The 14465-nt window shown below is 54.7% G+C and overlaps 5 protein-coding genes across 5 annotated transcripts; 1 reads left to right on the top strand and 4 right to left on the bottom strand.

The window, feature by feature from the left end:
- Positions 1-124: 124 nt before the first annotated feature.
- Positions 125-2481, bottom strand: PAP2 (Poly(A) RNA polymerase protein 2; the record flags this gene model as incomplete). Its single annotated transcript, XM_037329581.1, has 3 exons — positions 125-403; positions 452-1160; positions 1208-2481. 3 exons carry the CDS (start codon positions 2479-2481, stop codon positions 125-127), a joined length of 2262 nt encoding a protein of 753 aa, XP_037172171.1.
- Positions 2482-3133: 652 nt separating this feature from the next.
- On the bottom strand, positions 3134-4033 carry CGCA056_v014338 (putative NADP-dependent mannitol dehydrogenase; the record flags this gene model as incomplete). The annotated part of the gene is made up of 1 exon (XM_037329580.1): positions 3134-4033. One exon carries the CDS (start codon positions 4031-4033, stop codon positions 3134-3136), a length of 900 nt encoding a protein of 299 aa, XP_037171720.1.
- A 1625-nt stretch (positions 4034-5658) lies between these two features.
- Positions 5659-7245, bottom strand: CGCA056_v014337 (uncharacterized protein; the record flags this gene model as incomplete). Its single annotated transcript, XM_037329579.1, has 1 exon — positions 5659-7245. One exon carries the CDS (start codon positions 7243-7245, stop codon positions 5659-5661), a length of 1587 nt encoding a protein of 528 aa, XP_037171481.1.
- A 1610-nt stretch (positions 7246-8855) lies between these two features.
- CGCA056_v014336 (putative RNA-directed DNA polymerase from transposon X-element) lies at positions 8856-12566 on the bottom strand (the record flags this gene model as incomplete). The annotated part of the gene is made up of 6 exons (XM_037329578.1): positions 8856-9016; positions 9065-9091; positions 9151-9215; positions 9426-9568; positions 10891-11685; positions 11742-12566. 6 exons carry the CDS (start codon positions 12564-12566, stop codon positions 8856-8858), a joined length of 2016 nt encoding a protein of 671 aa, XP_037171725.1.
- Positions 12567-13734: 1168 nt separating this feature from the next.
- Positions 13735-14090, top strand: CGCA056_v014335 (uncharacterized protein; the record flags this gene model as incomplete). Its single annotated transcript, XM_037329577.1, has 2 exons — positions 13735-14010; positions 14070-14090. The coding sequence occupies 2 exons, from the start codon at positions 13735-13737 to the stop codon at positions 14088-14090; spliced, it is 297 nt and encodes a 98-aa protein (XP_037172183.1).
- Positions 14091-14465: the final 375 nt, after the last annotated feature.

Genomic DNA, 14465 nt, shown 5'->3' with positions numbered 1-14465 from the left:
GTATAGCAAATGTTCCAGTAGCCTGAGAAGTCCTCCCCACAACATTCGAAGAAGCCCGCCGAATTTGAACAATATCACATGTCGAGCCATCGTTCACGTCTCTCGATCGCGCCATCATCTTCAGTCACTGGTCGTGAAGTCTGCGAAGGTGTGCGCGCTGGTTACGGAACGATGAGTAGTTGCCGGCGTAGATCGCCTCCAGGATGCTGGTCGGCTGGCTGGCGCGGGAGCCAAGCTGCGACAGCTCCGCCATTCTCTTCTGTAGCCTCTGGTACGCGTAACGGAACTCTCCCAAGATGCGGCCGGCATTGCTAGAGCCGCCCGAAATGTCGTTGGCAGGGTTGTTAGGGTCAATCACAGAGAGGCGGTCGCGATTCTTGTAGACGACATCGGGAACTTTGGTCTGATGGGGGTGTTAGGACCATGCCAACGCATCGGACGGGGGACGTACCTTGTGCATGTAACCGGGAGGGTTCAGACGAATAGCCGTGTTCGTATAGTCGAATCTGTTTCCGTAAAGATCGAAGAATTCCATGAGCATTTCACCAAGGTGATGCTCAGGGACGAGGTTTCGGCTTTGAACCTGGGGCATGAGCTGAAGCATGCTAACGACCATGCAAGTGACGGTGAAACTGCCGATGCCTCCGTTGACAGGCTCGTTGAGGCCACGCATGACGAGGAAGTGCTTGATCATGGTGACGAGGATGGGCATTGCCGGGTACTGTTCCTTCCACGCAGCAAATGTCTTGATGGCTTGGGGACCATCAAGACGGTCAAACGAGATGTCGACTCTCAAACCGGTTTGGGTGTCAATGTACTTGACCAATGGCACCTTCGCGTGACCAATGAACTCCATGGTGCTGTAGTTGGAAATTCTACAGCTCGACAGGAACTTGCCAAAGTTTCTGAGGGGCTTCATACCAAAGAACTCCGAAGGACCGCCGTTGATCCAGCGCTTAGCACAGACGACCAAGTCCATGTCGGCCGTGGGAAGATACAAACCTGACATGAACGATCCAAACGGCTCGAGATCGTGGTCTCTGTAGTTGCGGCTCGTTCTCAAGGCCCTGCGAAGCTTTTCGACGAGTCGGCTGCGCATGGCATGCTCAAATTCACGAGGCCTGACCATTTCGTAGAAATCCACAACTTCCTTGTGCAGCCTTAGACAGGTCAGTATGGGGCTGCCGGGGTGGACTGTCAAACTCACCAAACGCTCATGTCTGACGACTTGAAATGGTCTGCCTTGATCCAGGGCGTAGGGTCCTCGTGTCTGGTGACTTGCCATTCGGGAAGTATGTCACCACCGACGGGCATCTTGTTCACCTTCCTCAGAGGGCCGTAGGTGGGTGGCTTGATCTGGTCATCTACAGTGCGCTTGCGCGAGCCAAGTGCGTCGTCGGCCACGACTGGCTTCGGAGGGAGGGCCGGTCGGTTGCTGGCGGAGGTGGATGGCGCCGTAGAAGCGGCAGAAGCGTTGAAGTGACCGTTGGAGACCTGGTCGTGGTGGGGAGCAGTAGGCGGCTCTCTGAACACAGCAGCGGCAGGCAGGGAAGGAGGGGGGGGAGGAGGAGCAGGAAGGGACGGCGGGGGCGGGGGAGGGGTCGGCGATTTGGAAGGAGGCAGAATGATTTCCTCCGCCTCGCCATCGTCGCCACCATCCATGTCAAAGGAAATGAACTCCTCGGCCTCGGTGCTCGCAGCAAGCTTGTCGGCAGCAGAGTCGTCGACGCGAGCTTTGCGAATCATCTTGACCATGTCCTTCTTCTTGCGCTCCTTGTCGGCGTCGGGCGGGGGAAGTGCGGTGTACGGATCTGGGTTGGACCACTTGGGCACGCTGTTGCCGCTTTCGTCGTTGTCGTCGCGGCGGACGCGCTTGTTGGAAGGCTCGCCCGAGTCGTCGTCAGAGTTGTCTGAGATGTCCATGTCGGCCTCTTCGTCGTCCGAAAGCTCGTCCATGTCGCGATACTTGGCGCCGCCATCGGCGTCATTGACGAGATTCTCATCGACGCCGTCGCGGCGAGACTTCAGAAGCTCGCGCTCAGCCGGAATGATTTTCTGATATCCACCACGACCTCTGCCATAGGGACCCCCGCGGCCGCGACCGCGACCGTTTCGTCGCGCATTACCTTGTCCAGGGCGGTAAGAGTCGCCGATGTTGCCCACACCGGAGGGCTTGTCCATGCGGAAAGTGAAGTCGCCCTGAGGGGGTCGCGAGTCGGGTCTGTAGCCATCATAGCCACCGGATCTTCGGCCTGTGTCGCCTCCTCTGTAAGAATCATAGTGGCCGGAGTGCCTCGGTGGTGATCGAGATCGGGAACGGCGGCGATACTCACGGTCCTCTGGCCAGGGATTGCGCCAGCTATCACCAGCCCCGGGAGGACCCTGGTGGCTTTGGCGGGAATCGTAGCGATCACGGCCATGGTTGCGGTTGCTGTCGCGATTACCTCTCCGAGGTGGGTATGACGGTCTGTATGAGCTCATCGTGTACGCGTTGTGGTGTGGATACTGGTGTTGACGCGTTGAACTTTGAGCAACAGCACCCGGCACTGAAACAAATTTCGGGAGGGCGACGTCAAGATGGGACCCAGTACGAGAATTCAAGTGCCCTAAGATAGCCGTATCGATAACACCACGTGATCGCAACTGGCCTTATCTAAGGTGAGGTAGGTGCCTTATCTCAAGTGGGGTCGTGCGCAAAGCCTATCACCGACCTTTGTCTCAACGCTAATTTCCGTTTTCAATTCTTCACAGGCAACACTGAAGAAGCAGGCAGGTGTCAAACAGGTAGACAAAGGCTGGTTGTGCTCATGCAGAACTCAGCGGAAAAAGGTGAAATCTGCAGTCAGAGATTGCATGTACACAGACAGACAAAACTTGCTCCCTCGGGTGACTGCCAGGACACAAATAATTGGTTCTGTTTGCTTGATTCCTCTGATCCTACAAGAGCTCGGATGAGCCCAAGATCTTTTGTCTGTCATCTGCCTACTTGGTATCCATACAATTGGGTTCAAGGCTTTATTTGAGAAAAAGCGGGGAATATGAAGTACTCTCTATTCAAATCGAATGCACCTCTGTCTACCTATTTGTCCAAGTCCAGATCTTGCCCTCTTTTGACCCATCTACAGACCCTGCTCTAGAACACAACACCTCCGCCGTCAACCACCAGATCACTTCCGTTGAAATAGCTCCCTGCCTTTGAGCAAAGCATCACGACAACCCCGGCGACCTCTTCCGGCATGCCCATCCTGCCGGCTGGGTTCCTCTCTGCCCACATTCTTCTCGCCTCGGCCAGTCCCTCGCCCTCGTTCAGCACGGTGTCCATGTATCCCGGACTGATGCTGTTCACGTTGATCCCGTAGCCGGCCCACTCGGCCGCAAGACTGCTCTTCAGCATCAACAACGCCCCCTTGCTCGTGTTGTATGCCGACTGCGGCTGCGGGAAATTGACCCGGTGCGCCGAGATACTCGCCGTGAACACGATCCTTCCGCCGCGCCCCTGCCGGACCATGATCCTCGCAGCGGCCTGCGCGCAGATGAATGCGCCCGTCGTGTTGATGTCCAAAATCTTCCGGAACTGCGCGGCGGGCATCTCCAGCGCGTGCACGCAGCCCACGACACCGGCGAAGCACACCAGGTAATCGACCCCGCCCAGCGCCTCGGCGGCTCGCTCCATGGCCTTGCCGACGCCCTCTTCGTCCGTGACATCGACGGACAGGGCCTCGATCTTGGCGTCGGGGAAGGACTCGCGCAAGGACGCGATTGGCTTGACTGCGTCTGCGGATGTGACGTCCAGGTCGAGGAGCATGAGGCCGGTGAGCCCGTGCTGGAGCATTGCCCGCACGACGGAGAGGGCGATGGCACCGGTGCCGCCCGTGACGACTGCTGTGCCGGGGAGGGCGAAGCGGGAGATGGCGTCGTCAGAGACGGATGCTGTGCGAGTTTCTGCGCCGGGAAGACCTTCCAGGCCGTTGGCAAGGGTCATGAAGGGGATTGCCCGCTTCGAGAGCTGGTCGCGGGGCGTGGGGTCGCCCATTGTGAGAGTGGGTTGATTGCAAGGATCCCGCTAAATCAAGTGCCTTGGTGAAGCAGAGAAACGTGTGAAGTGCAAAGCGAAGCCTTGGATGAAAGATCAAGTTGACGGCAGGGTGAGGTTAAAATGCCGGGACGCTTCGGGGCGCTGGAAACCGGCCTCGATATGTCACTGTCATGCAAGGGGGTGACAGGATGCCGGAGACGGCGGGGTCGCGGAGGACAGTCGCCCGATGCGGGTCCGTGCTGCCGGCGGCGGGTTTCCGACGGCGGGGTCGTCCCATACGTCACGGCGCTGGGGTTGTTCAATTGAGTATCAGCATCTCTGCGTGTGAAAGAGCACTTTATTCTTTACTCGTGGTTTGCAGCTTGAAGCTCCTCGGATGCCTATTCAAGGTCTGTTGAAACCGCGTAATCGAATCCTTGCTGCTCAGACTGTTGAGCCACACGCTCGGACGCTTGCGAAATCATCGTCCACCAAGTTGCGGTGCCCATGCTAGGGATTCTTTCAGCTTGCAACCAAAAACAGATCTCTCATGCTTTAATGCTCCGCCTTCTCTTTCCCCAGCGGCTCATCACAGTACTCGTCCTGAGGTGGACTCGTTGCAATTTTGCATCGAATTCCTGAGGCCTGCCGCGTTTCGACCCAGCCGTTGAAATTCCAACCTTTGGATCAATGACATATACCACTACATACTTGAGAAGATGGGGCCGAAGTGTCATAATGGTTCTGCGCTTTTTTAGCCATCTTTATTTTCACCCATCTTTGGGGCTTCTTTGGGGCTCCCAAATCAACGTCTAGACAGGCCCATGAGAAAGAAGGGCGACAGCTCAGACATAGCTTGGCTAGACAAGTCGTCACGGGCGCAAAGGCTACATTCTTTAAATATGATTGATAACCAGAATAAGGACCTGACCAATCTTCAATACCGCAAGGGGTTTGGGCCTCGAAAAGTCTGCTCTTGGAAGCGAGCCTTGAGGCTGGTGCGGACGATTCCTCCTCTGGCCCGCGATTTCGTCAAGTCGACAAGCACTCAGGATTAAGCATCTCAGGATTAAGCATCTCAGGATTAAGCATCTCAGGATTCAACAGCTAATAAAGTCTAGACTATCATCAATTTGCCTGGGGTTGGCAAGACTTGGGTGTTGCTAGAAAAGAGTCCATCGTAAGCTGACATCCTACGACCCATTCCCCCAATCAATCCGCAACTCTATTTCCGTTCTTCTACCTCTCGATAGACGGACGCTGCAAAGTGCGTGAGAAGAGACCTCGCTATCGTGTAGGCTAAGGGCCCACATCCAGACCGCGTTTGTCACGTTTCGTCCATTCCATCGAGTGAAGGACACTGCGCGCCTCATAACGAGTTACGGAAAGAGGGCGAATCTTCAGATCAATTGCACCTGTCGAAGACTCCATGGACAAACCTTCAAGATTTTGGAACCCGGCTTTGTAACCTTGACGAGACAGCGGTTGGAAATGCACACTGGTTTTTAACGTGGTTTCTATTAGTACCTACTCAAAGAACCTAATAATATCTTTCTCTTCTCGTATAGTGAATAGATGTGTCGAAAACACCTGAGCGTGTTCAAATCGTCGCAATAACCCCGGCACACCCAGCTCCTTGGTCTCTAAAAAGCAGCAGGGTCTATTGGGACGTTCGTATCGAATGCGTTGTCGCACAGGAGCTGTAGATATTTGGGCGATGGCGGATCGGGGTCGAAACGTACGTGGAACCCCCGTTTCCAGCGTTGGTCCCAATCACTCATTGTCCAGTCTTTCCTGTCTTCAACTAGTTTCTCCACATCCCATATCTCGCCCATATCGAAGTTGCACTTGACGATAGATTTACCCGCCACAATGTCTTGCACCGCTTGAGGGAAGCCTTCAAGAACGTGCCACTTGCTGTCCCTTGCCGTGTGATGAGCCCATCCGTCTCGTCTCCTCGCAACCCACGACAGTGGAGGGAGAATCTGCCTTTCCAGAGATAGGTCGACTGCGGCTTGCCATGCAGCGTCGCGTTGTACGACTGTGCGGAAAATCTCCGAGCACTTTTGGTCTCCCTCGAAGGTTAACGTGAAGGCGCCAGGCGGCATTCCGGCGGGTTCGAGTTCCAGGGCTTCCAGGATCCAGAGTGCCACAGGACGAGACACCGAGTCCGCCCAAACGCCATCGTTGGAGTCGTACGGCCTCACCTGAATGTTACGACCATCGAACTGAGTCCGGAAGACTGTCCTCCACATACTGACGCGGCGTTCCACGCGAAGGCGCGGGTTTTCCTGGCAGTGTGGAATAAGACCCAGGCCGTGCGCTTCAGGGAATGCAACAGCTGCTCGATCTTCGTTGAGAATGATTTTTCGTATGCTTAGCCGAGAGTCCCTACGCAAAGAGCGCAAAAATCGTACGGCAGCAGCCGCAGCTGAGTAGTGATGTTTGACAAGCCTTTGATCGAACCCTTGGTTAGGAGTTTCCCATTGTTCTGAGATTTCTGCAGCAGTGACGGGACACATACCGCGCAAGTACCGGTCAAGACTTTGTGTTGTCGGGATCTCCCATGCATCAGGGTTGACGCCGACGATGCCTGCAAGCTCGGTCTCATGCCAGCGGAGCATCCCCTTCTCAAATTGACGGAACTCTTCCGGTTCGAATCGATCCTTATTCGCCAAAAGTACTTGTAGCGCAGAACGAGCAAATTTGCGGAAGACTGACGGCGTCTCTCCACAGGTTCCAGGCCAGCCAATCTCTGGTCTCTCAATGATAGTTGGCATCATGTGGCTTGCGCCATCCATAACGCGCCAGCCATTGGGCCTGTGCTGAAGGAGTTCGACGTATGGGGCTAGCTTCGGTTCGATTTCCGAGATATCCCTCCATATGTCATCGGGGATGTTCAGGGTATCCGGGTAGATCTGGTGCAGCTTGTGGCTTCGCCTCTGACTGAGCGTTGTCAGGGCTAGACCGAAGCGACCAGCTACCGCACGATGCTCCTGCTCACTGGGGCAGACTGCTACGAAGTTCAGAATGTTCGATGAAAGTGCCAGTCCCCTGGTTTCATTTGCAATCTTCTTGCAAGTGAGCATGAACGCCAGGTCAATACGCTTGCCGTCTGCACATCTCAGCCTGTTGCTGTTGAAGTCCAAGATGTAGCCGCCTTCAGACACAACGCATTGAAGATAAATCAGATCCCGCACCTCGCGCGGAATATCAAATATATGAACCATAACGATAGATGGTAGAGAAGTGTTGGGAAAGGATTTAGCGGTGATGAAAATGATGCAGTTGGTGGACGACAGGAGAGGTGAGGATTGGGGGCTAAGCTCGACTGAAGAAAGGCACCAAGCTTATATATAGGAATGGGCGTCGGACACACATTGACTGTCCTGTTTCCGGCTGCTGCTGTACCTACAGTGGAGACGGCGCGAACTTTCCGGCGTGGCCTGAATGGTCAGAAATCCTCAAGGTTCCGCCCTCGCCATCCAAACAAGGAGTCATTGGTCACAGCTATCTCCAGGGTGACTCACGGGCTCCGGCCAGGTCGTAAGCCAGACGCTCTACTCGACACCTACTCTCAATTTCTCCCCAAGGTGCGGCCTGTGGATCTTGAGGCCAGGCAGGAAACATGGTTTGAGGCAAGACATCATTCACACACAGGAGGGAGGCATTTCTTAGCGGGTCAAACGCTTTTATTGAGTTTGTAGTTACGACGCAGCCCCCCCGCAAAAAGACTACGGCAGAATTCACCCTATACGCGGGCACAATTCTGGAAACACTATATAGGCACTTTGACCTGTGCCCTCTACCAATTAAGGAAAACAGTACAGAAACCCCATACGTTCCTGCTGGCAGGCAAACCCTCTGAACATCACCTACAGTTCTAGTTAGACTCAGGTATACCAAGAAACAACGATCTTACCGCACAAAGTCGAACGCGCGCCCTGGCCGAATAGACCGGCGGAACAGCAACGGCGCCGGCCGCGCGGCGTGGGGCCAGCGGCGGCGGCGCCGCACGTAGCGGGGCCGATCACATCGGGGCCGAACAGGTCACTGAGGCTCTCATGGCCTGGCCTGGCAGAAATTAGCATACGCTCGTGACTTCGAATTGGCTGAAACCAACTGACGACAGCTTCGTTGAACCTTCCAGCGAGGTGCTGCGCTGACTCGGATCAGCCTAGGTCTAAGATGCAGAAGGAACTTTGACTCACAACGCCACCACACGAGATATGACTCCTCAACCAAAGAGGTCGTCAGAAGAGGTTCTCACGGCCAGAAGCATAAAAATTCTGCTGCTTAGAGAACACATTAGCAATGAGCAAGAAGTATAGAGATTGATGCAATACCTGTGCGCAGGGCCTCATGCCCTTCCCTCTTCCTCTTCCTCACCCTCAAACCTATGTTAACAACCTGTCCTCATCTGAGAAGGAGTGTGAACTGAGGAGCATCACACGAAGCACAGGGCATACCTACAACCCACAACAAATCCTAAAGCATCTTTAATTAGTAAGACCCATAAGATTCCAGAGAAAGCATACCTTCACGATGTCCGCACCACGCAAAGCACTCAAGTTCGCCGAGCGCTGAGATAAAATGTTAGATAGCTGATGAACTTACGGAAGTCATATCACAAACCAAGCCAGGCGGCGCCCTTGTCTCTGTGAACAACGCGCGACGCATCTGGAACAAGTTCAACCTCGGCACGCTTAACGAGAAGCTCCCATCCGAAGAACAATCCGAAGAAGACCAAAAGTCTACAGAGACATCAATCAGCATATACATGAATGATATATCATGTTTCTACTCACGTATCGTCCTGATGGCTCTGTCGATAAGCCTCCTAGAAGCCCCTATGGGCAGCGACGTTATCCCTCTCGCTAAGAAAGCCTTGGACAACATTGACGCGGAGTTCAATCATGTCCTTAGCCACCCTAACGAGTGGGACTTCTTCTCCGAGGCACTCAAGGGTGCCAAAGAGGACGCAAGCCTCGCGTAGAGCTCCTAGACTGTGAGCTAGCTTTGAATACTAGTAAAAGTGAAGCAACATACGAACACGGGGAGTGCGCCTTGCGCCGACTGCTTGTGAAACTGTTAGTCAAACTCGCCTCTAAGATTGAGAATCGTGACTCACTTACACAGAGAGAGCGTTGCTGACGACGGCACAGCCGCTGCTGGGCTTGTCAGCTTAGCGTACCACTTTCTACGCGGACGACGCAAGGCATACCGAAGACGTCAGCCGGCCCGATCGAACAAGAAGACTGCTTGAACCACTCAAGTCAACAAAGTACCAGACGGCCGACGCATGGGGCGCTGCTCGCCAACGACAGTGACGACTTGCTTCCAAAGAAGCCACTCTGGTAAGCAGAGCTCAGTGATGCAGCCATGACGAAAGGAGTGTGTCCCGACTTACATGGCGGACGGCGAAGCAGTGATGGAGACGGTGTTCTGATCGATCGTCAGCGGTACGGTCGGCAGGCTGTGCGCCGAAGGTGGGCTCGCTGACGGCGGCGCGGGCGATGCGCGAGAGAGAGGATAGGTCGACAGTTCAGTAGTCTGCTTATGAAAGTGTCAGCAGGGAGACGTTCCTTCGGAGCGAGGCAAACGGTCGACGCACCAGTAATTGAGTAATCACAAACCACATCGTTGCCGAAGTGAAGTTGAAGATCGTGAGGCTGTCTGGTGCTTGGAGACGGGTCAGCACGGTGGAACGAAACGCGGAGAGCAAGGAGAGAACGCGCTGACTGACGTGCACATGTAAGTGCGGCTGAAGTTGGGAGAGCTGCGTGAGAAAGAAATGGTCAGCCAGCTTCTCGTTGCTGAGGCGATGGGTAGGACGAACGGACGTGGTCGGAGACTTGGGAGGTCGTCAGGCTGGTCCAACTCGAACGTCAAGATGATTCAATAATCGGAAGGGGGAAGACTTACTTACGATCACGTGACCGAAGGCTTTGTGTATTGTCAGGAGGCGCGGAGTTGGGAGGTCTGTCGCTCTAAGCAGGTAAAAATCACAGTGAAGGGCCAGAGGCCTGCGGTTGAAACATTTGAATTGATGGAAGCTGTCTACTCTATCTAGCTTTCGGCCTGATGGACAGCGATGCTGTTCCCCCAGCCCCAGCGTAAGAACCCCCCGTTGGCAGGTTGCCAAAGTCAGAGTTCGCGAGGTGTTTTGCCGTCCATGCGAACTGCTCGAGCGAAAAGTATCGGATCGCGAAGTCGGCAGCCAGCTTGGGGTAGTCGGTGACCAGGACCTGGAAACAGAAGACATGCACGGCGGCCTTCAGATGCTTCCTCGGGGCGGCCAACAAGGGACATTCCATGAAGAGGTGCCTGGCGTCGTGAGGACGGGCTCCGCAGGGGCAGGCAGAGCTTGGGGGCCAGCTGAGATGTGTGAGTCAGTCGAGTTTTGGCGACAGGACTTGGGCTTGAGAACGGTCGAGCAGACAGAAAGCTGACTGGCAACGCCGAACCGCGGTGAAAACTTTTAACTTGTCCCGCCAGGGCCACGGTACCTGTGTGGGCTCATCGGCTGTGCAAGACACTTGTGACAGCATGTGCCCACAAAGAATGGCGCCAGAGGCGTGGCGAGCGGGACAGCGGTAGAGGCGTGTGATAAAGGCCAGTGGAAGAGGTGTGTGTGAGAGAGACAGGGGGTGCGGGAGAAGGGTGCAAGCCGTGGAGCGGTGCCCTCAGCGGTGTGAACAGATTTCCACAGTCTCGTATACCCCCGCAGATGGATGTGGATGGATCGAGGGTGGAGAGCCAGGTAGTGAGGGAATTAAGAAGAGGCGGGGGGACATTGGAGGGAAGAGGGGGAGAGACAAAAGGGGAGGGGGGAGGGGGCGAGAGAGAAGGGAGGAAGGAAGCACAGCACGTACCTTGAAAGGCATGAAATTCAAGCATGCGTTGAGGCCATTGACACCCGTCCGGCAATGCAGCAGGATAGTGCTCTGAGCCTTGAGCAAGTCTTCGTAGATCTTGAAGTTGTGTCTCCCCCACGTCCCTCCGAGGGCTGGAGGGAGCTTGTTGAAGTACCGATTCTCGCAGCTGCGTACGTCGACAAACACGACCCAATCCGTCTGCATCTGGTCTGTGACGAGGTCGTCTGCAATGGACTTGATGACTCGTCTGAGCTTCCTGTACCTGGCACCCTCGTCGACCGGCTTTTTCAGCCCGAGCCGGTCTTTTGCCGGTTGCAAAACCTTGCTGCAGGCATCAGTTGCGGCAAGCACATAAGGGTGTTGGTCCGGGTAAGCCACACTGGGCTTCAGCAACTTGCCCCCGTACCGCGTCTCCAGGACCTGAGCCCAGTAGGTTCGCACAAGCCTGGTGAGGAAAACAGCAATCGTTGGCACTGCGAGCTCCTTGAGGAGGATGAAGCCGGTGGTCATGGCATAAGCCCCAGACAGTTGCTTCAAGAAGTAGCTGTGCTCGCTCTCGAGCCCGTTGACAAGCTTGGCACTGATCGAGAGCCGGCACCTGCCACCCGGCGGTTTCCCAGATTCGGTGTACTTCCTCTCGTCATACCCCGCGAACCAAACAGGACATGCGTAGCTGATGATGGGGAGAATGGCGCTAGTGTATCTGTCCAGAAGCTTCTTGAGTCCTGGGCCAAAAGTTGACCCAGCAATGCGACGTAGGTTGAACATTTTCAGCCGGGCCTTGTTCACAATCTTTCGAGGCAGGGTCAGTCTCAAGACAGACGGTGCTCATCGGCAGGCTCGCTTACCTTTGTCACGTGCGTTTCCCATGTCAGACGATAGTCCAGCCAGAGCCCGAGAATCTTGATGGCCTTTTCTGCCTTCGGAGGAGCATCTTTGATGTTAGGCATGCTGTCGTTGAACTTCTGCCTTGCCATGCAGAGGTGTATCACTTTTGTCTTATCAGCGGAGAATGTGGTGCCATCCTTTTTTGCAAAGTCAACCAAGGCGTTGTACAACTTTTCTGCGGCCTTGTTGTTCTTCTCGACGGAGTCGGAGACGATTAAGAAGCTGATATCGTCAACAAATGCGGCAATCAGAAAACGCTTCAGTTGGTACAGAACAGCGTTTTCGTTAGAGACCAATCCTTTATCCCTTATGAGCTTGTTGAGCAGAGAGATCGAGAAGAAGAGAAAGAGAATGGGGGACAGAGGGCTTCCTTGCGGGATGCCGATGTTAACCCAAAACTTCTTCGACACTGCTCCCTGCATGCGGACGGTTGTGCTTCGGTCGGACAAAAACGACCAGACAAACATGATCATCCAGTCCGGAACGCCATGCTCCCTCAGGATCCGTAGCAAGTGCGCACGGCGAACGCGGTCGAACGCGCCCTTGATGTCAAGGGCGTAAATGGACACATGGCGATCCTTGTCGCCATCAGTCCAGCTGTTGTAAGCAGCGTTGATGAGTGACTCGAGAGCTTGGTTGGTGTTTCTCCCTTGGCACCCATACTGTTCGAAGGGAAGTACGCCGGAGTTCAGCAGCCAACGCGTGAGTCTGACTGCGAACAGCTTTTCCAAAATCTTGGCTATGGGGCAGAGCAGGGCGATGGGCCGATAGCTTGTCTCTCCCATTTTGGAGAATCTTGTCTGCCTCGGCGAAAAATCGGTCGAGGTCGGTCTCGGTGTTCAACGGAAGCGACTCAATTCCCTTCAGCTTTGGCCCGACTTCAGCGCGCCAGGCCGCACGCGTCACCTCCTGCCAGCGATAGCGGCAGTCAGTCCGGCGACTAGGCTGCCCTCTGAGGGTCGTCTCCAACACTACCTTACCTAGATGCGCTGAAGACGTTGCCATTGAGGTGCACTGTGGGGGGGACCCTAGTTGGGAAGGTGCGGCACGGCCCGTCCCGCTCGCGCAGCCCATCCGACGGTTCCAGGTTCCGTCTGAATTGAGGCGCTCGCGTGTGAAATTCAGCTCCACGGCGGGCCTGACTTCTGTCTCGTCAAGGGGAATGCGACAATGGCAAACCTTAATGACGTGGCGCAGACACATGCGACGAACATGAAAGACGCCAAGAAACCCTCAAACTCGTTCAAACCCTCTCAAATTGCTTCTTTCGGGCTTCGGGGCGTCAAAATGCCCGGTGACGTCGATCCCTTCCTCCGAAATCAACAATTCAGGTGCCCTCGAAAATTGAGGTGAGCTCAGACTTTTTCATTCCCCCCGGTGCCCTCTGAAGCCCGGGAGCCCTCTAACCCACTCCACCCTGCCTTCTGTAGCTCCCTAAAGCCCCCGCCAACCCTTCTAAAGTCCTCTGGAATTTTTGCAAAGCCCTCTGAAGACTTCCGAAACCCTCTGAAGCCCTCCCTGAGCCCAACCCAGCCCATTCTGTCCTCTCTCCCATCTCGCCAGAATTGAAAATCACTTCAGCTCACAGAACGTATGCTGATTATGCAGTGGAGGCCTTGGCTAAGGCGCACAATTCGAGCTTCCGACACTGCCGGTCACGAGATTGGCTTCTGAGTCAGGATTCTCCCGGTTCTAAGAACTACCCAACTTATCACACTGAAACTTTCTATAATTACCGCCCACTCCGCCTCGAATAAATCTGAATCTGAATAAGGTTTCTCATGACTCGCAGTCAACGCCTGCTTGCAACTCCGGCGGCTCCATTTGCAACTACAGACAGCCCGCAAGATACCTTACAAAGACTATTAAAGGAGTGACTATGTCTCGCCATCTCTATGGATGAACCGTATACCTCACCCGACCGTCTCTAGTTGACGCGACACATCTTATACAATGCTTTCTCTTTCTATTATTCTCGCCACTGTAGCTGCGATGGCCCAGCCTGCCCTGGGGCTACCCACTGAGCAGCTTGAAGCCCGACAGACTGTATGTTCATTAAACGAGAACACATGGACTGCTACTATGACTGGGACCTGCTCTATTGACGGAGGCCCTGCTATGAGTTGCGATATGAGAACCGATCTCAAAACTCTCGTCGTAAAGAAGAACACTATGCTAAGCGCCACAGGCCTGGGCAATAACAAGTTCGATTGCAAAGGATACCAGGAAGTAAGTACATGTACAAATGCCGTCCTTGTTTCTCGTCATTGGCTTACATGGCCTCCTAGTGGCAATGCTGCTCTTCTTAGAATATACCCCAGCACGCAGCCTGAACACAAGCTTGTTGGAGGTCGGGGGGAAGTCACTAGTTCCTGTAGATCGATGGGAATAAATCCAATTTTATGAAAGATTTGACTTCAGGAGAATTTCCGCCTCTATTGGTCGCCAGGCGTATGCCGAAGCTGTCGTTCAGGTCACCGTATGCAACCGGTTGTGCTCAAGGTCCAGCCTTACTCCATCTGCATCGATCGTCAGGTTGTCACGCAGGCAAGATGGACTGTTCTCCTGCCGAGAACGGGTCATCGTAGACGCAGCGTAAGCATCGCGTGACGCCTGACATCGTTCTTGACGCGATTATCCTTAACTCCCTGGACCTCTCTCCGAGTAGTGTGACTCGAGCGAGA

The sequence above is a fragment of the Colletotrichum aenigma genome (genome assembly GCF_013390185.1).
Source record: "Colletotrichum aenigma strain Cg56 chromosome Unknown KSG_Cg56_contig10, whole genome shotgun sequence".
Classification (NCBI taxonomy): Eukaryota; Fungi; Ascomycota; class Sordariomycetes; order Glomerellales; family Glomerellaceae; genus Colletotrichum; species Colletotrichum aenigma.
Note: the sequence above shows the minus strand (reverse complement) of the source record. Positions and strands in the feature narration are given on the sequence as shown.